Source organism: Papio anubis, chromosome 11 (assembly GCF_008728515.1).
Source record: "Papio anubis isolate 15944 chromosome 11, Panubis1.0, whole genome shotgun sequence".
NCBI classification, from domain to species: domain Eukaryota; kingdom Metazoa; phylum Chordata; class Mammalia; order Primates; family Cercopithecidae; genus Papio; species Papio anubis.
This window is the reverse complement of record NC_044986.1, coordinates 118,486,719-118,507,973: the sequence shown is the minus strand read 5'-3', so window position 1 is coordinate 118,507,973 and position 21,255 is coordinate 118,486,719. Positions and strand designations below refer to the sequence as shown.

Genomic DNA, 21,255 nt, shown 5'->3' with positions numbered 1-21,255 from the left:
CTGATATCTCTCATCTAAAGGGGCAAACCCAGAAGTGTGCTTCCACACACGTGCTGTTGGCATTTGGGGCAGGAAAATTCTTCAGTGGAGCTGTCCTTCACAGTGCAGGATGACTAACATTCTCGGTGTCCTCCCGCAAATGCCAGCAGCACTTCCGAGTCATCTCAACAACCCAAACTTCACACATTTCTAAATTGCTCCTTTGGAAAAGACACTGCCCATTTGAGTACTGGAAGTTTCCATTTACTTCCAAAATTCTGGATTCTACCTCTCTGACCAACCATTACTTGGTAAGGATTAGTTGCTAGCCAGCTAAAAGTATGGTGGAAAGAGACGAGGTGCAAATAGAAGACAGAGGTCCCCAAGGGAGATGGTTTCCAGAGAAGCACCACTTTGGCAGTGGACTCACCAGCACCTTCCCCCATTTTTCTCTATTCTTTTCCACCCTTGCAGAGGAGCATAATAGTCCGTCTTCATCAGCTCAGGCTGCTATGACTACGTACCATAAAATGGGTAGCTTATAAACAACAGAAATGTATTTCTCATAGTTCTGAAGGCTGGGAAGTCTGAGATCAAGGTGCCCAAAGATTTCATGTCTCATGAGGGCCCATTTCCTGGTTCAGTCAGGATGGAAAGAGATGAGAGAATTCCTTGAAGTCTCTTTTGTGAGAGCACTAAAGGCTATTCATGAGGAGAGACCTAATTACCTCTCCAAGGCCCCACCTCCTAATGTCATCGTCCTAAGAAGTAAGGTTCAACATACACATTTGTGGGGAACATAAACATTTGGTCCATTGCATACCCCACAGCTATGCCAAATTCTTAACTCGCAGAATGACCTGCTGAACCAAAGGTAACGAGATAATTCGGAATTTATCAGTCACCTCTCCTAGTCACATTTGTCATTCGAAGGGGATACCCAAAGAGAACCATTCTTCATCTAAAGGATGAAATTCAAAAATGAGGAAAAATCTAAAAACAAACAACAGTACATGAGGGAAAGGTTTTAGGGTGGGAGCCTACCAAACCCCCCTCAAGCCACACTATCCAATCAATAAAGGAAGTCCTGTCTATAAACGATTCAAATGCCTCCCTTCTTATTTCTTATAGACACAAAATGATCATTGTCCTCATTCATTAAATCAACCTTGTTGGGTTCTTTGCTTGCTCTTGTTTGTTTTGCTAAGATTACTATTCTGGGCTGGGCGCGGTGGCTCACACCTGTAATCCAAGAACTTTGGGAGGCCAAGGCAGAAGGATCACGAGGTCAGAAGTTCGAGACCAGCCTTGCCAACATGGTGAAACCCCGCCTCTATTAAAAATACAAAAAATTAGCCTGGCATGGTGGCAGGAGCCTGTAATCCCAGCTCCTCAGGAGGCTGAAGCAGGAGAATCGCTTGAACCCGGGAGGCAGAGGTTGCAGTGAGCCGAGATTGCACCATTGCACTCCAGCCTGGGTGACAGAGCAAGACTCCATCTCAAGAAAAAAAAAAAAAGATTATTTTTCTGACCAACTGGTTGCCTTCTGTTGTTTTCTAGGACTGTGGATGGCACGACATTTAGGAGTTCTATTAAGGAGAAAACTGTGGGCCGAGCTCTCTACGCACAGGCCAGAGCAAAAGGCAAGACGGCTGGCTTAGTGAGGTAAGGCATGAGTGAGCAAGGCTTGCCCTTGCCTCTCGATGGTGGTTTCCTCTCCTGTCTCCTTCCCACAGCAGCAAACCAGCCTCCGGAAAGGCACAGCACCTGAGCCAATGGCAAACTCTCGGAGCCAGATGGGAGAATTAGGCACTGCAGCTTCTATTTGCCTAAAGGTCCTTCTTCAACCAATGGGTTCTGGGTGATCGCATGCTGGTTGTGCTTACATCACTTGTCTAGCAAGTAGATGGATGTTCTGTAAATAAACAGTGATTTTTCTAAAGAGCGAAGAGAGAAACTACAGAAATGTTGGTGATCTTGTTACAAAACTTAACATATATGCAGAAGGGAAAGTTTGAAATTTGCCTTAATGATTTATTTTGCCTATTTGTAGGGATAAGGCAATTATTTATTTATTTATTTATTTATTTACTTACTTACTTATTGAGATGAGGTCTTACTTTTTTGCCCAGGCTGGAATGCAGTGGTGTGATCACGGCTCACTACAACCTCAAACTCCTGGCCCCAAGCGGGAATGCCTCATCCTTCCAAGTAGCTGGGACTTGGGGTGCACCACCATGCCTAACTAATTTTTTTAGTTTTTGTAGAGATAAGGCCTTGCTTTGTTCTCTAGGCTGGCCTCAAGCACTGCTCCCTCATCGGCCTCCCGAAGTGCTAGGATTACAGGCTTGAGCCACCATGCTGGGCTGCGATACTTAGGTTTTGTTTATTTTTTCCCCTTATAATCTAAGTAAGACCTAGGAATGCCAACTCACCCTCAAAAAGCAGCTTCTCTTCAAAGGGAAAAAAATCTTCAAAGGAATTTTCACCTTCTCACTGCTTGCAGTGCACACTCACTATCAGGCCAAATCCTGCCACGTTTCTTTCCTCATCTCCTCCTCTCCTACATCCCCAAACTCACCTGTAGTTGAACTTCTTTTCCTTTCATTCATGCATTTATTCATCCAACAGAAATGCATCAAACGCAAGCTCTGTACCCGGTTCTGTCAGAGGCAGCAGTACCACAAAAGCAGACACCATCAGTCCCGTACAGGAGACAGACAAGGAACCTGTGACAACAATATCTGTAGTGGGCAAGTGCTAATACAGAAATACAGAGAGGGCACACAAAAAACACTGTGGGAGTTCCGAGTGCCGAGCGTGTAATCCCGTCTGAGGGTCCAGGAAATCCCCCCAGAGGACTGTGTGTAAGCGGAGCCCAGGAAGATTACAGCTGGCCTTCATATCCATGGGTTTCACATTCTCAGATTCAACCAACTGTGGATGGAGACTTGTGGATACAGACGGTTGACCGCACCACACTATTTTATAACAGTGGCTTGGGCATCGCTGGATTTTGGTATCCTTGGGGAATCCTGGAACCAAACTCCAGAGGATACAGAGCACCAACTGTAGTAAACTTCAGCCAGGTAGAGAAAGGAGAGAAGAAGCTCCAAGCAGAGGAAATGCCTCTAGCCTTCCTGCAGGTAAATCAGTTGTTGTTGTTGTTGTTGTTGTTGTTGTTGTTTTGAGACAGAGTCTCACTCTGTAGCCCAGGCTGGAGTGCAGTGGCTTGATCTCGGCTCACTGCAAGCTCTGCCTCCCGGGTTCATGCCAGTCTCCTGCCTCAGTCTCCCAAGTAGCTGTGACTACAGGCACCAGCCACCACGCCCGGCTAATTTTTTTGTATTTTTAGTAGAGACGGGGTTTCACCGTGTTAGCCAGGATGGTTTTGATCTACTGACCTCGTGATCCACCCACCTCGGCCCCCCAAAGTGCTGGGATTACAGGCGTGAGCCACCGCGCCTGGCCAGTAAATCAGTTCTTTTACCGTTAAGAATCATTTTGCTGGCCGGGCACAGCGGCTCACACCTGTAATCCCAGCACTTTGGCAGGTTGAGGCAGGCAGATCATGAGGTCATGAGATCGAGACCATCCTGGCCAACATGGTGAAACCCCGTCTCTACTAAAAATACATAAATTAGCTGGGTGTGGTGGCGTGTGCCTATAATCCCAGCTACACGGGAGGCTGAGGCAGGATAATTACTTGAACCAGGGAGTCAGAGGTTGCAGTGAGTCGAGATCGCACCACTGCATTCCAGCCTGGAGACAGAGCAACTCTGTCAAGAGAGAGAGAGAGAGAGAGAGAGAAAAGGAAGGAAGGAAGGAAGGAAGGAAGGAAGGAAGGAAGGAAGGAAGGAAGGAAGGAATATTTTGCCATCTTTATCCTCATTTTGACCACATCACCCATTCATTTGTTTATTCATCCCACAAATACTTATTTATTTGTTTATCCATCCCACAAATACTTATTTCTACCAGAAACTCTTCTAGGCACTGGAGATACTGCAGGGAACGCAGAGCTCCATCCTAGTGCACCCCTCGGGTAAACATGGTCGCTCACGACAGGCTCTGTCTCAAAGCTTTGCACAAGGTCATGCTCATCTTTTTCTTCAATTATCTCACGCTGACTGTCCACAACAACTCCCCAATCCCATAGGCTGATTATGCAACATCTTACCTTGCTTACTCACTTATTTCTTTTCTTTTTTTGTCTTTATTTTATTTTATTATTTTTGAGATGAAGTTTCACTCTATCACCCTGGATAGAGTGAAGTGCTGTGGCATGATCTCTGCTCACTGCAACCTCCACCTCCCAGATCTAAGCAATTTTCCTGCCTCAGCCTCCCAAGAGCTAGGATTACAGGCACCCATCACCACGTCTGGCTAATTTTTGTATTTTTAGTAGAGACAGGGCTCACTGCAACCTCCACCTCCCCAGTCTAAGCAATTCTCCTGCCTCAGTCTCCTGAGTGGCTAGGATTACAGGCACCCACCACCACACCTGGCTAATTTTTGTGTTTTTAGTAGAGATGGGATTTCACCATGTTGGCCAGGCTGGTAACTCTTGACCTCAAGTGACCCACCCACCTCGGCCTCCCAAAGTGCTAGGATTACAGGCGTCAGCCTCCGTGCCCAGTGATTACTTATTTCGTTTAAAAAAAATCATTCCTTGTTTATCCTAATGCTGGAATCACCAGTGTTGATAATTCTGCTGCTTTCTCTTTAAACCATAAATACCTCAAGATCAATGATCACATTGAACTCAATATGTATGTGACTAAAATAAGTCCTTCTGATAGAAAAACATACTCAGGCCAGGTGCAGTGGCTCAGCCTGTAATCCCAGCACTTTCGGAGGTGGAGGTGGGTGGATCATCTGAGGTCAAGAGTTCGAGACCAGCCTGGCCAACATGGCGAAACCCCAACTCTACTAAAAATATGAAAATTAGCTAGGTGTGGTGGTGCACACCTGTAATCCCAGCTACTCGGGATGCTAAGGTGGGAGAACAGCTTGAACCCTGGAGGCGGAGGTTGCAGTCAGCCGAGATCATACCACTGTACTACAGCCTGGGCAGCAGAGCGAGACTCCAGCTCAAAAAAAAAAAGAGAGAGAAACATACTCAATTTGTTGCAATAATAAAGTTTTTCTTTCTGAAGACCTTCAAAAATATCAAGAACTCCTACAGTGAGCCTCAAATGCAGTATAGGAAGAGTGTGCCATCTTTGAACCATCCAACCTTGGGTGTGAGTCCTGGTCCCACAGTGGACTGGCTATGGGGTCTTGAGCAGGTCCTCTATAAGCCTTTTTTTTTTTTTTTTTTTGAGACAGAGTTTCACTCTTGTTGCCCAGGCTGGAGTGCAATGGCGTGATCTCGGCTCAACGCAACCCCCGCCTCCTGGGTCCTGGTTCAAGCAGTTCTCCTGCCCCAGCCTCCTGAGTAGCTGGGATTACAGTCACGCGCCACCATGCCCAGCTAATTTTTGCATTTTTAGTAGAGACGGGGTTTCACCATGTTGGCCAGGCTGGTATCAAACTCCTGACCTTGTGATCTGCCCGCCTCGGCCTCCCAAAGTGCTGGGATTACAGGTGTGAGCCACCGCATCCGGCCCAAGCCTAATTTTTTTTATCATCTGAAAAGTCAGGGTATTGATTTCCATATTGCAGAGCTGCTATATCAACAATGATAGATGTCAGGTTTCTGGCCCAGGATAGGGGCCAATCCCTGGTAGCTTTTTGCAGACAACACTCAAGTCAGTAAGAAGCTCTGGGAGCTGGAGATCGGGTAGGAGAGGAGACGGAAGCTCTTGTTGGAATTCAATTGATCTAGAAGCTGCACTTACCTCTGGGGTACCTACTGTTGACTTTCATGAACTACTGAGCAGGTCGGACCGTTCAAGGAAAGTCCACACGCCCTCTGCCTAGGTTGTGAGTCTTGCTGCTCAATCATGTATCTGTTGACTTTTGTTGGGGGCTGTCACCTTTAGGAGCAGGGCTCTTGACATGGAAAACTTCAGAACAGAAGTAAATGTCCTCCCAGGAGCAAAGGTGCAGTTCGAACTTCACTACCAGGAGGTGAAGTGGAGGAAGCTGGGCTCCTATGAACACAGGATCTATCTGCAGCCTGGACGGCTGGCCAAACACTTGGAGGTAAGCCTGGATCTGTAGGGTGGACAGTGACACTGTCCTTTGATGGTCCCTGACCCTGATTTCTACTTTCTGCTCGTCACCACCACTTGTGGTGTTGGATGCCACTCAACTCTGCAAGACAGTGGGATGTATCGGGAAGATGGTGGGTTTGGAGTCAGCCACACCACTTCCTTACAGCGGTCAGTCTCCTTAACAGCCGTATTATGGTTTCCAAGCTCTGCTATAACAAGTTACAGCAAACACCACAGCTTAACAGAACAGAAATTGATTCTGAATTGAAGCCTGAAGTCAAGGTGTCTGCAGAGCTGCACTGTCTCTCTGGAGGCTCCAGGGGAGAGCCCATTCCTTGCTTCTCCTGCTGTCTTTCAGCTGCCAGCCGTCCTTGACTTGTGGCCTTCTAGTCAGATCACTCCAATCTCTTCTTCTGCGATCGCAGCCTCTCCCCCTCCGAGCATCTCAAATGCCCCTCTGCCTTTCTCTCACAAGAACACCTATTAGGTTTGGGGTCCACCAGGTGGTACAGGATGATCTCAACTCAAGATCCTTAACTGCATCTGCAAGGACTCTTTTTCCAGATAAATCCATGTTCACAGGTTCCAGGGGTTGGGCATATCTTTAGTGGGGAGGCCACCATTCACCCCAAGACACTGATCTTCAGGGACCAGTTATCCTGAGTCTCCGCTGTCTCATCTCTGAAAAGAGTACTGTAACAGATTTTTGTTTCTCAGTTCTTTTTTTAAACTTTTATTTTAAGTTCAGGGGCATGTGTGCAGGTTTGTTATATAGGTAAATTCCATGTCACAGGGGTGGTGCGTACAGATGATTTCACCACCCAGGTAATGAGCATAGTACCTGATAGGTAGTTTTCTGATCCTTTCTCTCCTCCCTCCCTCACCATCGAGTAGGCCCTGATGTCAATTGTTCCCCTCTTTGTGTCCATGTGTACTCAATGTTTAGCTCCCACTTAGAAGTGAGAACGTCCTATACTTGGTTACCTGTTCTTGTAATATGTGGCCAATGACAGGAGCTTGATGAAGGTTAAGTGAGTTGTCTTCCCTGCCACCCCAGCCATCATCACAGCAGGGGAGCAGTGCCTCGGACATCCACTGTGCTACTATCCATCTGAACTCACCTCTGCTGTCATCTTCATCTCTTGCTATAAAGACTAAACTGCTCTTTTCTTTGCTCAAATCTATGCGACATCCTATGACTGTTTAGTGTAGGAGGCAGAGCTAGACAAGAGGAAACCTAAGAGAGTACAGAGGCCAGCGTGCCCCTCCCCCTGGCAGATGGAAGAGTGAAGCAGACACGTTGTGAATTGCCCGGAGACATAGGAGATGAAAGGGAATGAATTAATCATGATGAAACTTTAATTCCCATTTGAAAAGCTGCTCGTCTTATCAATAATGCCCACTATTTGGCATCAGTTCACTATCAGAGTCTATGCTGTTGATTCTTTTCTGGGCCACTCCTAGCATATACCATGCTTTTGCGTGAATTGAAAAAAAGACGCGCTTCCTTCGGGTAAATGCAGCCCCTTACCAGGACACGTGACTTGGCCAAGATGCTCCGTACAACTAAGAGTGTGGTGTTGGATGTTTTTCCAGTACTGATGATGGATAGGTGTCAGTCACGCACATTCTCTTGCTCAATGCCATGAATCCCACGATAAATAATTTGAAACGAAAGAAAGAAATGAATAGCATCTAAGAATAGAAAGAGAGAATCATTGAAATTGTTGAAGGTAAGGCAGCATTAAGTAAAACTCAGTGATAACCTAGAGCAGTCAAAGTGAGACCACATGTTCTCACTTATAAGAGAGAGTTGAATAATATGTACACAGGGACATAGGGTGTGGAATGATAGATGTTGGAGCCTCGGAAGTGTGGGAGAGTGGGAGTGGGGAGACTTGGGAGAAGTGTGGGAGGGTGGGAATGGAGTGAGGGATGAGAAATTACTTAATGGATACAAGGTACATTACTTGGGTGGTAGTTTCACTAAAAGCCTAGACTTCACTCCTGTGCAATATATTCATGTAACCAAACTGCATTTGTACTCCTTCAGTTTATACAAATTTTTCAAAATAAAGACACAAAAATATAAATAAACAAATCATAGAGTTAAATGAAAAAAGAAACAAATGGCAGCCATGACTGTGGTTTGGTCAAGAATCACCAAAGGGGATTTCCCTAGACAAGCTCTGTTCAAAGCAAGACAGAGAAGAAATAAAAGGACCCAATATTTGGGGAAAATGGTCTACTTTTGACAGGTCTACAAAGTAAATGCAGTACTATTTAACAATGGCAGGTCTACAGAGTAAATGCAGTGCTATTCAACAATGAGACAGAAAAAAAAGAAGGAATTCTTTTTTCCCTAACAATGCAAATGCTCTTATAAATAAAAAGACTCCAATAGAATGAAGAAGAGAATTGACTCCTGGGGGAGTGAGGCAGCAGAAGGAGAGTTCTGAGTTGACAGACGGGGCTTAAGCCTCTGCAGTGAGATGAATCCCATTGCAGGAACTTGCGGTCCTGCAGAAGAGATCATGAAGCCACACTGGGGAAACCTGTGGAGGAGAAAAGCATCTGAGGACTTACTTGTAATTTTACTTCTTGCTTAAAAAGACTTTAAAGACTTTTAATGCTTTGGGTAATTTTCTCTTGCATTTCTAGGTAGATGTGTGGGTTATCGAACCCCAGGGAATCAGATTTCTTCATGTTCCCGACACATTTGAAGGCCATTTCGATGGTGTTCCAGTCATTTCTAAAGGACAACAGAAGGTACCCTGAGCCCTGCGTGTTGCCAGGCATCCACGGGGGCCTCTGGCTCGTGGGTTCTGTTCTCCTCCTGTGCTCTGGAGAATAGAAAGTCAGGCTGGTGTTGAGTTGAGGACACTGAAGAAATGGGGATCCCCAAGAAGAGTCTAGGGTCTCCCCAGGACACACAGAACAACACTCCCAGTGGTTTCTTTCCATTTTGACCAGAGATTGTCCCTTTTGAGTCTCATTTCCCCTAAGTCACCTACTTAAGCAGTAGCTAAAGGACAGCTTTCACATCCTATGTGGTGGATTTTCATTCATTAACCATAGCTAGAAATGTTCAACTCTCTGCCTCAATGGCCAATGATAACCAACTATGACTCCTGTAAGGAGAAACTCCTCTAAGAACATTAAAACATTTCACAAACTCTTTCCAAAGCAGGTGGTCAGCCCTTCCATAGGGGATGAAGAAAATTCATTGGCTGTCTTCTAAAAAGGCCTGAAACCTTGCAAACAGCATGGCAGGCTGGAGATGCTCCCTGCGAAAGCCCTGGCTTGTCCTTCCCATCAGTAATGAGTCCACTGATGTTGCCGGGATGCAGAACTTCCACTGGGCAGCTCCTCTTCCCTGTGTGCTGGAGAAGGGGCAGCGCCAAGCCCTCACTGGGAAGGGGCTAGAGGCAGAGGCTCTGACGTCACTGTTCTTTCTAGGCGCACGTCTCCTTCAAGCCCACAGTAGCACAGCAGAGAATATGCCCTAACTGCCGGGAGACTGCAGTAGAAGGGGAACTGGTGGTGCTGTATGATGTGAAAAGAGAAGAGAAGGCTGGTGAACTGGAGGTGCGTGCACAATGGCTCTGGTTCTACTGCCAAGCTCATGGCAAAGAGCTCTCCTTTTTGAACAAACTCCCAGGCCTGTGGGTGGTTTCCAGCTGCCAGGGCAAGTGTTTCTAGCTGCAGAGAATCATATTATTCGATTATACCGCTAAGCATTATCTTTTGTGTCTTAAAAACTAAATGAAAGGTCATCGGATCTCATGCTCTTGTCCCAGGAGGGCATTCCTGGGCCTCATATGAAGAACAATGGAATAATTACAGAACAGGAATTTTAGATAGGCTCCCATGGCCCTTTGCAATTAGACAGTCAAAGAAAGCACAGAGATTAGCGGGGAGGAGGAAGGCACATCCACAGCCTAGAAAGATCAAGAGCCAACGGTGAATTTCAGGGCCAAGGTTTACCATGAAGTTTCTTGAAAAGTTGCCTTTCCCCTTTGGCCATGTCTTAGATGTGTGTCTTCCTTTCCTTGTACTAAGGTGAGGACTCTTAGAACGTACCCAAAACTCCAAGAGTCTCTCTAGGGACAGCGAGTGGAGCACACACCCTGTACCTGGATACTGTAGTGTCCTGGAAAGAGGCAGCCAAAGGGCAGTGGAAAGAGAATTAGGTGAGTCAGTCATCAAGCCTGCAGCAGAAGACAAAGAGAATGGTCAGGAGTCCAGCTGGGGCAGACTCTCATTAACTTCCAGAAAAATCCAAATTTTCTGAAGTGGCCTAGACACGTCCTTCATGATCTGTCCTGCTGATTCTTCACCTACTTCCCTGAATTCTTGGATTCTATGGCCCCATCTTGCTGAACCACATGTGGAGCTCCAAGTATGCCATGCTCTCTCATCTCTGGGGCTGCGCTGTCTGGAACTCTCTTCACCACTCCCAACTATCTCAACCTGACCCAGCTCTCAAGAGGGCAGCTAAGTCTGAGTTCATCCTCAGGTCCCAGTGGAGATGCAGCTTCCCAGAGAATCGTCCCCTGCATGCGTTAGATGCACACCGGGCTCTTGATGAGCCCTTTACTTTCTGATCATGGTGTTTAACACGCTGCACTGCACATCGCCTTCACTTATCCTTATCCTCTGCTGGACGGGAGCCTCCTGAGGGTGGGGGCTCTGCCTGATTCACCGCTGGTTAACAGGGCGTCTGGAACAGGGGCTCTCTGTAAAAACTGAGTGACATGGAGTGGAGAGGAGTGGAGTGGCGTGGAGTGGAGTGGCATGGAGTGGCGTGGAGTGGAGTGAAGTGGAGTGGAGTGGCGTGGCGTGGAGTGAAGCGGCATGGAGTGGAGTGGAGCAGCATGGAGTGGAGTGGCATGGAGTGGAGTGGAGTAGAGTGGAGTGGCCTGGCGTCGCGTGGAGTGGCATGGCGTGAAGTGGAGTGAAGTGGCGTAGAGTGGTATCGCATGGAGTGGAGAGGAGTAGAACGGAGTGGAGCGGTGTGGAGTGGAGTGGAGAGGAGTCGAGTGGAATGGAGTGGTGTGGAGTGGAGTGAGTGGAGCAGCGTGGAGTGGTGTGGAGTGGAGCGGCATGGAGTGGAGCCGTGTGGAGTGGAGCGGCAGGGAGTGCAGTGGAATGCTTTGCTGGAAGGTCTTGACCCTCACAGGAGAGGAGGTGGGGGAGCAGGCAGGAAAATATGGAGGCAAATACACATCAAGCTCCACCTCCTCCTCCCCGTAGATGAGTCCCCAGGTCCCCATCTCCCTACCTTCTAAACAGGAATCATGATTTGACTCACAAAGACGTTCTATTTTTCAGGTGTTTAATGGATATTTTGTCCACTTCTTTGCTCCTGACAACCTGGACCCAATTCCCAAAAACATCCTCTTTGTCATTGATGTGAGTGGCTCCATGTGGGGAGTTAAAATGAAACAAGTAAGTACCCCCTTGTTTGCAGTGGTGGGGGGGACTCACTATCTTCTTTGATCCCCTCCTAAAAATGCAATCATTCTATCCCTCCTCCCTACTTATGGCTGAAGCTCAGGGACTGTGCTTACTGACTGCCAGTGTAAACTCTAAAATTTTGCGATTATTGCATTTCACAGCACATACACCTCCATCTTCTAATCATTCCTCCAGTGTAAAATTCCCTTCCTTCTCTTCTTCCTCTTTCCTGTTTCCTCTTCCTTCTCTTCCTCTTTTCCACTCTGTATCCAATATTTCCTTGAAAAACTATCTCAAAACTCACCTCTTTGAAAAATGTAATCTCTATATAACCTCTTCTTTCAATGATCAGTCACATTCTTTTTGCTCTTCTACCTGTTTTATTATATCTTGTCATTATCCACATATAACTACTGAATAAATATAAGCATATTATTTCTAATTATATTGTAATTTCTTGAGGGAAGCTATCCCATCTATGTTTTCCAGCTCAGAGCTCAATATAGGCTTACTCAGTGATAAGTGAGATGTACGGATGCAATTCTAAAGACCAAACAAGGAAATGTTTGACTTACCCATCAATCCATCCATCCATTCAACCAAGTTGAACAACCAACTAACCATTCATTCAGCAACTATTTTTGACCACCCAAGAGTTCACTACTACCCTAAGATCTGTAAGGAACCTAAAAGAAGTCCCTGTTGGCTGGGCACAGTGGCTCACACCTATAAACCCAGCCGGGCACAGTGGCTCACGCCTATAATCCCAGCACTTTGGGAGGCCAAGGGAGTTGGATCACCTGAGGGTGGGAGTTTGAGACCAGCTTGACCAACATGGAGAAACCCTGTCTCTACTAAAAAAAAAAAAAAAAAAAAATTAGCTGGATGTGGTGGCGCATGCCTGTAATCCCAGCTACTCGGGAGGCTGAGCCAGAATTGCTTGAACCCAGGAGGCGGAGGTTGTGGCGAGCAGAGATTGTGCCACTGCACTCCAGCCTGGGCAATAAGAGTGAAACTCCATCTCAAAAAAAGAAGAAGAAGAAGAAGAAGGAGGAGGAGGAGGAGGAGGAAGAGGAGGAAGAGGAAGAAGAGGAGGAAGAGGAAGAAGAGGAGGAAGAGGAAGAAGAGGAGGAGGAAAAAGAAGAGGAAGAAGAGGAAGAAGAAGAAGAAGAAGAAGAAGAAGAAGAAGAAGAAGAAGAAGAAGAAGAAGAAGAAGAAGAAGAAGAAGAAGAAGAAGAAGAAGAAGAGGAGAAAGAGGAGGAGGAAGAAGAAGGAGGAGGAGGAGGAGGAGAAGAAGAAGTCCCTGTTTTCTACAGACCATGCCTGCCTGGGTCTGTACTCCCAGGCAGGGTTTCTCAGCAGTGGGACTATTAATATTTTGGATGGGGTCATTCTTTGCTGTGGGAGGGCTGTCTGGTGCATTGCAGGATACTTAGCAGCATGGTCTATGGTCTATTTGCTAAATTTCAGTAGCACAACATCCCCTGCATCATAACAATCAAATATGACTTCAGATATTGCCAAATGTCCGCTGGGGGGAATAATTGCCTCTGGTTGAGAACAACTGCTTTAATACAACAGTTTATTCACTGCTTCCTTCCATCATTCATTCATTCAACAAATATTTACAAAGCACCTACTATTCATGCACTTAGTTCATCCATGAGCAAAACAGACCCAAAACATAAAAACAGAAACCAAGCAAAAAAACGCATGCCTACTCTCTGGGTGCTTATAAAACTTACATCTGGGGGAGAGGGGACAGAGAATAAACAATACACATACAAGTACAAATGTACAAGTATGTTCAATGGCAGCATTATGATAAAAGTTAAAAAAAAAAAAAGAAGCGTATGTTAGAAATCAAGAGTGGCAATTGCAGGGGGATGCAATTTTAAATAGGCTTGTTTCCTGGAGAAGACCACTGAGGAGACCCCGAGAAGGTGAAGGGAGAGTTATGCAGATACCTAAGGGGATTAAATGCAATGACCAGCCCATGCAACCGTTCTAAGTCGAAAGTGTGCAAAGTACAGAGAGAGACGCCAGTAGAGAGGGGCAGTGGGAGATGAGATCTGAGAAGTAAGAAGCAAGGTGGCTCATGGAACGCCTGTGCAGTCATGATCAGAGCTGGATTCTGGAATCTGTTTTGAAGGTCGAGTAAACAGTATATCCTGAAGGGTTAGCTGTGAGACAAGGGAAGAAAAGAAAACTGAAAGATGCCCCAGGACTTAGCCTGAGCAACTAGAAGGATGGAGTGGCCATCCATGAGTTGGCAAAGACAGAGATGGAATCAGACATTGCAGGGAATGTCCCAGTTTGTTTTCGGATCCAAAGTCTGAAATGTTCATTAAATACCCACATTGGCCACGCAAGCCTGGTGTTCAACAGTGAGATGTGGAGACACACGGTTAGGACTCACCAGCATATAGAAGGTACTGGCAGCATTGGGACTAGATGAGAATGCCAAGGAGTAGATGGACAAGGGAGCCAAGAACAGACAACAGAGCATTCTAATATTGGGAATTTGGGAAGAAGAGGATAATTGGTGATAGAGACTAATAAAAACAATTAGTAAGTGGGGGAGACAAATCAAGAGAGAATGAGGCCCTAGAAGACAATTGAGGAATTTGTGTTCAGGAGGGAGATGAGAGCACCTGCTGGTGACAGGTTGAGTTGCATGAGAAATGAAGATGGACCTTTGGATTTAGCGACATTAGCATCATTGGTGACCTTGACATGGGCAGTTTCAGTAGAGTGACAGGGAGGAAAACCAAAAGGAGTGGGCTTCTGAGAGAATAGGAAGAGAAGATTTGGAGACAGTGTGTTTAGACAATTCTCTCTGGGAATTTTATTGCAGAAGAAAGCTAAGAAATGAAGAAAGTGGATCCACATGAGGTTTGTAGAAGGATGAGAAATAACATGTTTTTATGTTGATGGAAATGTACCAGTAGAATAGGGAAATTGAAAAGGCAAAGGACAATTGCCGGAACCATGTTCTTTAGTCAAAGAGAGGGAATGAAATCTAGTTCATGAGTAGGTGGGTTTGCATTAGGTAGAAATACTGCTAGTTGTCAGGTATGAAAGAAAAATGTGTGGGTACAAATATCGCTAGTTGGGATTTTATGGTAGTGGGAGTCTGTGGGAATGTTCTTCTGTCTCCTTCAGTTTCTCAGTGGAGATGGAATCAAAGTAATCACACGTAAGCTAGAGAAAGAGGGTGATGGCGGTGGTTTAAAGAGAACGATGAGGAAATAGTTTAAGAGACTGGGTGAGTAGATGGACTTGAGAAATATATTTTATTTTCAGGCATCATAAAGGTGGCACTCGAAGTTTGTGATCCTTAACATAAAGTCTAGTCAAACTGGTTGTGCCTAGCAAAATAAGATAGTAAGAGTATCAAAAAGCCAACGATACATGCTCAGAATAAATAAGGGGTAGGTCTGCATTGACCGAAACAGGCTCAAGAGGTTTTCTGGAAGAAGTTTAGCTTGAGAATAACTTGAAAGATGACCAGGACCAACGACCGGTCTTCCTAGTTCCTCTGAGGCGCAGATTTTCTGTAATGGGACCCGTCTTTATTCTCTATTGAAATAGACTGTGGAGGCAATGAAGACCATATTGGATGACCTCAGAGCGGAAGACCATTTCTCTGTGATTGACTTCAACCAGAACGTTCGAACTTGGAGAAATGATTTAATTTCAGCTACCAAAACACAGGTTGCAGATGCCAAGAGGTATATTGAGAAAATCCAGCCCAGTGGAGGTGAGTGTGTTGGGCTAAAGCCCAAGGAGACACTTCTTTTGGGTTCAAATCATGGTTCACTTAAGAAGCATTATTCCCATCACAGTAGTCCTTCCCCAGCCTTCAAGAGCCTGCCTCAAATAATACATTTATTGGTAATGGATGAATGCTAAGTTTGTAGTGAAAGTAGAATTTGTAATCCAGCCCACACAAGCTTTGAACCATTTTAATCTCTCTCAGAAAAAGGTTCAGTGACACTGGCCTTCTTTATTGCCTGCATAAAGCGTAAAATGTTACTGTCTTCGGAGTGTCTTGGCAAGGCTGATTTGGATACTTTAACCTGGTGTTTAACAAACTAACAGTCTGTGCTTTGAAAGGGCTAATTCATCTCTAAGGGGATAGTTTACTTCCAAGTGAATCTTTCACTGCACTGGGGGACCACCAGCTTGAGCACAGTTTGTGTCACTCAGAAAGCAAGGAAATGATTTTGGCATGGAATAACTGATGGATAAGTGATCCACCAACATACGAGTCTGAATCCAGGATGGGGTTTTCTGTGTGTGGCGAGAACACATACCCAACGTTTCATTATGCTACTTCAACAGGCACAAACATCAACGAAGCACTCCTGCGGGCAATCTTCATTTTGAATGAAGCCAATAACTTGGGACTGTTGGACCCCAACTCCGTCTCGCTGATCATTTTGGTTTCTGATGGAGATCCAACAGTGGGCAAGTGTCACTTCAACTTTGTCACGACAAACACTTTCACTATTGTTTCTTGGAATGGTGGTTTGCCTAAAAGGGGAACTCTCATGGCATTTGCCTGAGTTTCTAGAACATGTTAAACCCATGCTTCCTAAAGGAGGTCTTCTGATCCTGCAGCCCTCACCCCCTAAGCTACTGCTCAGACACTTTCAGCAAGGGCGCTCTCGAGTGCCTCAGTGCCACCTCCACAATATGCGGAAATCTGAGTCTGAATTTTAACAGTAGGTTGTGAGGATTGCTGATGCATTCTAGGGAAATACATTTATTTCCTCAACTTGAGGTATGTGAAGATGGTGTATGGGGGTGGTGGATGATGAATATTGATCCCAGAGCTCCCAGCAGTACATTTGGAGGCCACAGTAGCACATTCCCTATTATTCTCCACACTTCTCCCAGTTGCAGCTGGAGAAATGACTGCTCTCTGACACAACCTTGAAGTTAAACATTTTTCTTTCTACAAAATGGCAGCAACACCTCCCTTCTTCTATTATTTACTTTTATCTTTGTTACATTGTTTGATTTTATTTATTTTTTGAGACAGGGTCTTGTTCTGTCACCCAGGAGGGAGTACAGTGGAGCGCACACAGCTCACTGCAGCCTCAACCTCCCGTGCTCAAGTGATCCTCCCACCTCAGCCTCCTGAGTGGCTGGGACTACATATGTGCACCACCACACTCAGCTAATTTCTTTTTTTTCTTTTTCTCTCTTTTTTTTTTTTTTTTTTGGAGAGACGAAGTCTCACTGTGTTGCTCAGGCTGATCTCAAATTCCTGGGCTCAAGCAGTCCTCCCACCTTGGTCTCCCAAAGTGTTGAGATTACAGGTGTGAGCCACTGCACCCAGCTATCTTTGTTTTACTTGTGTCTTTATTCTGGCCACTGTCAGTAATAGTGAATGGCAGATCGTGTTGTCTGAGTGTGCTATCATACAGACTAGGACTGGGTCTGATACATCCTGACACAGCCAAATGGAATGAAAATGCACGAGGCAATACAGTGACAGCCAGAGCTTTAGAAAGCCAGAGAGCAACCATCTTATTAATAATGAGACTAGAAAGAGCCATTGTGACGTATTTGTTGTAGAGCCGAGGTTTTCTCTCTCTCATCAGATTACTTTTAAAATTCAAGTTTTGAATAAAATCATAAGGTAGAAAAGGAAATATAGTTTAAAATATTTTAAACACAGTGGCTCACACCTGTAATCCCAGCACTTTGGGAGGCTGAGGTGGGTGGAGCACCTAAGGTCAGTAGTTCCAGACCAGCCTGGCCAACATGGTGAAACCCCATCTCTACTAAAAATACAAAATTAGCCGGACATGGTGGTGTGTGCCTGTAATCCCAGCTACTCGTGAGGCTGAGATAGGAGAACCGCTTGAACTCGGGAGGTGGAGCTTGCAGTGAGCCAAGATCTCGCCACTGCACTCCAGCCTGGGCAACAGCGTGAGACTCCGTCTCAAAAACAAAAACAAAAACAAAAAAGTTAAACCATAATTTGGTTTAATCATGGTTTCTCACTCCTGTTTCTCAACCATTCAGTTCCTGTCCCTGGAATCAGTCACTGGCTGCCAGTTTCTTATGTATCTTTCCGCAGATAGTTTATGCATGCCTGTATACTATATATACATGTTTGCACACAGGCATGTGTATGTGCATACATACACATGCGTACATTTATACAAGCTTGCCTGCAAATGCATCCTATGTACCCTGATATTGACCTAGTTTTTTTTTTTCCTACTCTAAACATGTCCTTGAGATTGTCTGGTATAAAGAGTTGCTGTGTCCTTTTTAGTAACTGCATAGTATCTCACGGTTTGAACATACCATCATCTAACCAAGTGCCTCCTCACTGGTGTATATTTATGTTGTTTCCAATATGTTGCTAATTCCCCAATAATGTTGCTATGCAACGCAAGCCACACTTCATTTCAACATGTATGAGTGCATCTCTAAGAAAAACTCCTAGAAATTGAGTTACTAGGTCAAAGGATAAATGCAATTTTAATCTGGACAAATTTTACTAAACTGCCCTCCCTGGATTTTCCAGAAACTTTATGACATTACTTGTTTATTCCTTTCCTTTCTGTCATCGCCCACTTTAGGGGAACTAAAACTGTCAAAAATTCAGAAAAATGTGAAGGAGAACATCCAAGACAACATCTCCTTGTTCAGTTTGGGCATGGGATTTGATGTGGACTACGATTTTTTGAAGAGACTCTCCAATGAAAACCATGGAATTGCACAAAGGATTTATGGAAACCAGGACACGTCTTCCCAGCTTAAGGTAACGTTTTTCTTCTGTTCTTTTTTTATTATTCACTGGAAATCATTTAACTACCCATATCTGATGCATGTATGATGCATCACTGAACTTAACTCAAAATGGTCAGGATCTCAGCCATATTTGGTTGGAAGGATCAGAAAAGTGCTCAGTTCCTTTCTCACACGTTTCCCCTCACCCTCATATTTCTGCAGTAACAGTGAGGTATGAGGCAGGTGGATGATGGGAACGGCTTTCCTACCCCCTGAACAAAAAGGTCTTCTGAGCATCACCAAAGCTCCTTGTAGCTCTCCCGCCCCGCTAGCAATTGGTCTTCTTATCATCATGGTCAACCGTTTTCTCTTTAACATGCATTAGCATCTTGGTATCAATTTTTCACAATGTAAATTTTCTTAAGTATTAAGATAGAGGCTGAGTGCAGTGGCTCATGCCTGTAATCCCAGCACTTTGGAGGCCAAGGTGGGAGGATCACTTGAGCCCAGAGGTTTAAGACCAGCCTGGGGAACATAGTGAGATCCATCTGTTCAAAAAATAAATTTTTTAAAATTAAAATACATATATTGAAAAAAACAAACTATTGGTTTGTTTTGACTAAATAGATGAGAAAATGATGTAAGGAAGGAACATGTCTTTCCCCGCCCTGTGTCAGTACCAGGCATCGTATTTAAATTTGGGAACAAGTAAGAGATAAGATTCTGATTTGGGGAATATTAATCCAGCTGACTTTTTAAAAAATTTAATTATTATTATTATTTTCTGAGACAGAGTCTTGCTTTGTCACCCAGTCTGGAGAGCAGTGGTGTGATCTCGGCTCACTGCAACCTCCGCCTCCTGGGTTCAGGCGATTCTCGCACCTCAGTCTCCTGAGTAGTCAAGATTGCAGGCATGCTCCACCACGCCCGGCTAATTTTTGTATTTTTAGAAGAGATGGGGTTTACCATGTTGGCCAGGCTGATCTCGAACTGCTGACCTCAGGTGATCCCCCCACCTTGGCCTCCCAAAGTGCTGGGATTACAGGTCGAGCCACCATGCCCGACCTCTTGCTGACTTTTATCATAAATTTGTCCAAGAGTTTTTCACGCTGACCATAACAGAAAGGGGAAAAAATGCCAGGCTCTTAAATCAAAGGTAATGTTCTCAACAAGTCTTTGTCTTCTCTCTGTTTTTAGTCTCATAATTATGAGCATTTCCCTTTGTCCCAGACATCCCATGTGAATGAATTAAGAGGTATCTGCTGATCCTTTGAAGAATCTCAGAGTAAAATGTTTTAGATCAGCTGGGCACGTAATCCCTGTAATCCCAGCACTTTGGGAGGCCGAGGCAGGCAGATCACAAGACCAGAAGTTCAAGACCAGCTTGGCCAAGATGGTGAAAACCCATCTCTACTAAAAATACAAAAATTAGCCAGGCTTGGTGGCAAGTGCCTGTAATCCCAGCTACTTGGTAGGCTGAGGTGGGAGAATTGCTTGAACCTGGGAGGTGGAGGTTGCAGTGAGACGAGATCACACCACTGCACTCCAGCCTGGGCAACAGAGTGAGACATCATCTCAAAATAAATAAAATAAAATATAAAATAAAATAAGATGCTTTAGATCTCCAAAGCAGTATGAACATAATTTCTCCCTCTCTGTCTTTGTGAATTGTAGAAATTCTACAACCAGGTCTCCACTCCATTGCTCCGGAATGTTCAGTTCAACTATCCCCATACATCAGTCACGGATGTCACTCAAAACAATTTCCATAACTACTTTGGAGGTTCAGAGATTGTGGTGGCAGGAAAATTTGACCCTGCTAAATTGGATCAACTAGAGAGCATTATCACGGCGACTTCGGTACTTCCACTTATCTGCCTATTCTATCTACTAATTGGCCCCTAGACACAGTCCCTCTTGAACGTCAGCTCTGCCTGCCGGGAATCGTGGGTGTAGAACAGAAGCAATCAGTGATGGAGAAGACAGGAGAATATCTCTGCCATCTTCCCAGCTATTCCACAAATCCCGACCCTTTCACCCAAGCCCAATCCCAAGCACAGAAATGCATTTCCTTCCTCAGTAGGCTTTGTCTTCCATTTCTTTTTTATTCCCCTTCATTCGCAGCAGGTACTAAACATGTGAATTGATTAACTATAATTCTGTTACCTGGTGTCTCTCAACTGAACTTTCCATCATCTAGGCTAACACGCAGTTAGTCCTGGAGACCCTGGCCCAGATGGATGACTTGCAGGATTTTCTATCGAAAGACAAGCATGCAGATCCCGATTTCACCAGGAAACTGTGGGCCTATCTAACCATCAACCAATTGCTAGCTGAACGGTAAGAAGAGAAGAGTACCCACACCACAGGATCTGCAGAACTGAAATGTCCACCATGAATATATGCATTCATACACAAAAAGAGTTTGGAAGCAAGAAAGATAGCAAATTAGCACAGGCTTGAATTATTACCCTCCACTAGTTCTGAACACTTTAGAGAAAGCTGGGTTCACTCTTTTTCTTCTTTATTGAGGTATAACATACAGTAACGTGTGCAAAAGGCATTAATTTTTATTTTATTTATTTATTTATTTGTATTTATGTTTTTGAGAGAGAGTCTTGCTCTATCACTCAGGCTGGAGTGCAGTGGTGCGATCTCGGCTCACTGCAAGCTCCCGCCTCCCGAGTTCACGCCATTCTCCTGCCTCAGCCTCCCAAGTAGCTGGGATTACAGGCGTGTGTCACCACACCCAGCTAATTTTTTTGTATTTTCAGTAGAGACGGGGTTTCACCATATTAGCTAGGATGGTCTCGATCTTCTGACCTCGTAATCTGCCCACCTCAGCCTCCCAAAGTGCTGGGATTACAGGCATGAGCCACTGTGCCCAGCCAAAATG

At 45.1% G+C, this 21,255-nt stretch overlaps 1 protein-coding gene across 1 annotated transcript in view; it reads left to right on the top strand.

Moving 5' to 3' along the window:
• The window catches only part of ITIH2 (inter-alpha-trypsin inhibitor heavy chain 2), a 46,378-nt gene that overhangs the window by 9,017 nt on the left and 16,106 nt on the right, over window positions 1-21,255 (top strand). The window contains exons 6-15 of the mRNA XM_003903370.5: window positions 1,540-1,644; window positions 5,967-6,129; window positions 8,802-8,909; window positions 9,600-9,728; window positions 11,475-11,591; window positions 15,195-15,363; window positions 15,948-16,073; window positions 18,209-18,390; window positions 20,034-20,219; window positions 20,560-20,699. Of these exons, the coding sequence (XP_003903419.2) occupies window positions 1,540-1,644; window positions 5,967-6,129; window positions 8,802-8,909; window positions 9,600-9,728; window positions 11,475-11,591; window positions 15,195-15,363; window positions 15,948-16,073; window positions 18,209-18,390; window positions 20,034-20,219; window positions 20,560-20,699 (1,425 nt within the window). The remainder of the gene's footprint in view (window positions 1-1,539; window positions 1,645-5,966; window positions 6,130-8,801; window positions 8,910-9,599; window positions 9,729-11,474; window positions 11,592-15,194; window positions 15,364-15,947; window positions 16,074-18,208; window positions 18,391-20,033; window positions 20,220-20,559; window positions 20,700-21,255) is intronic.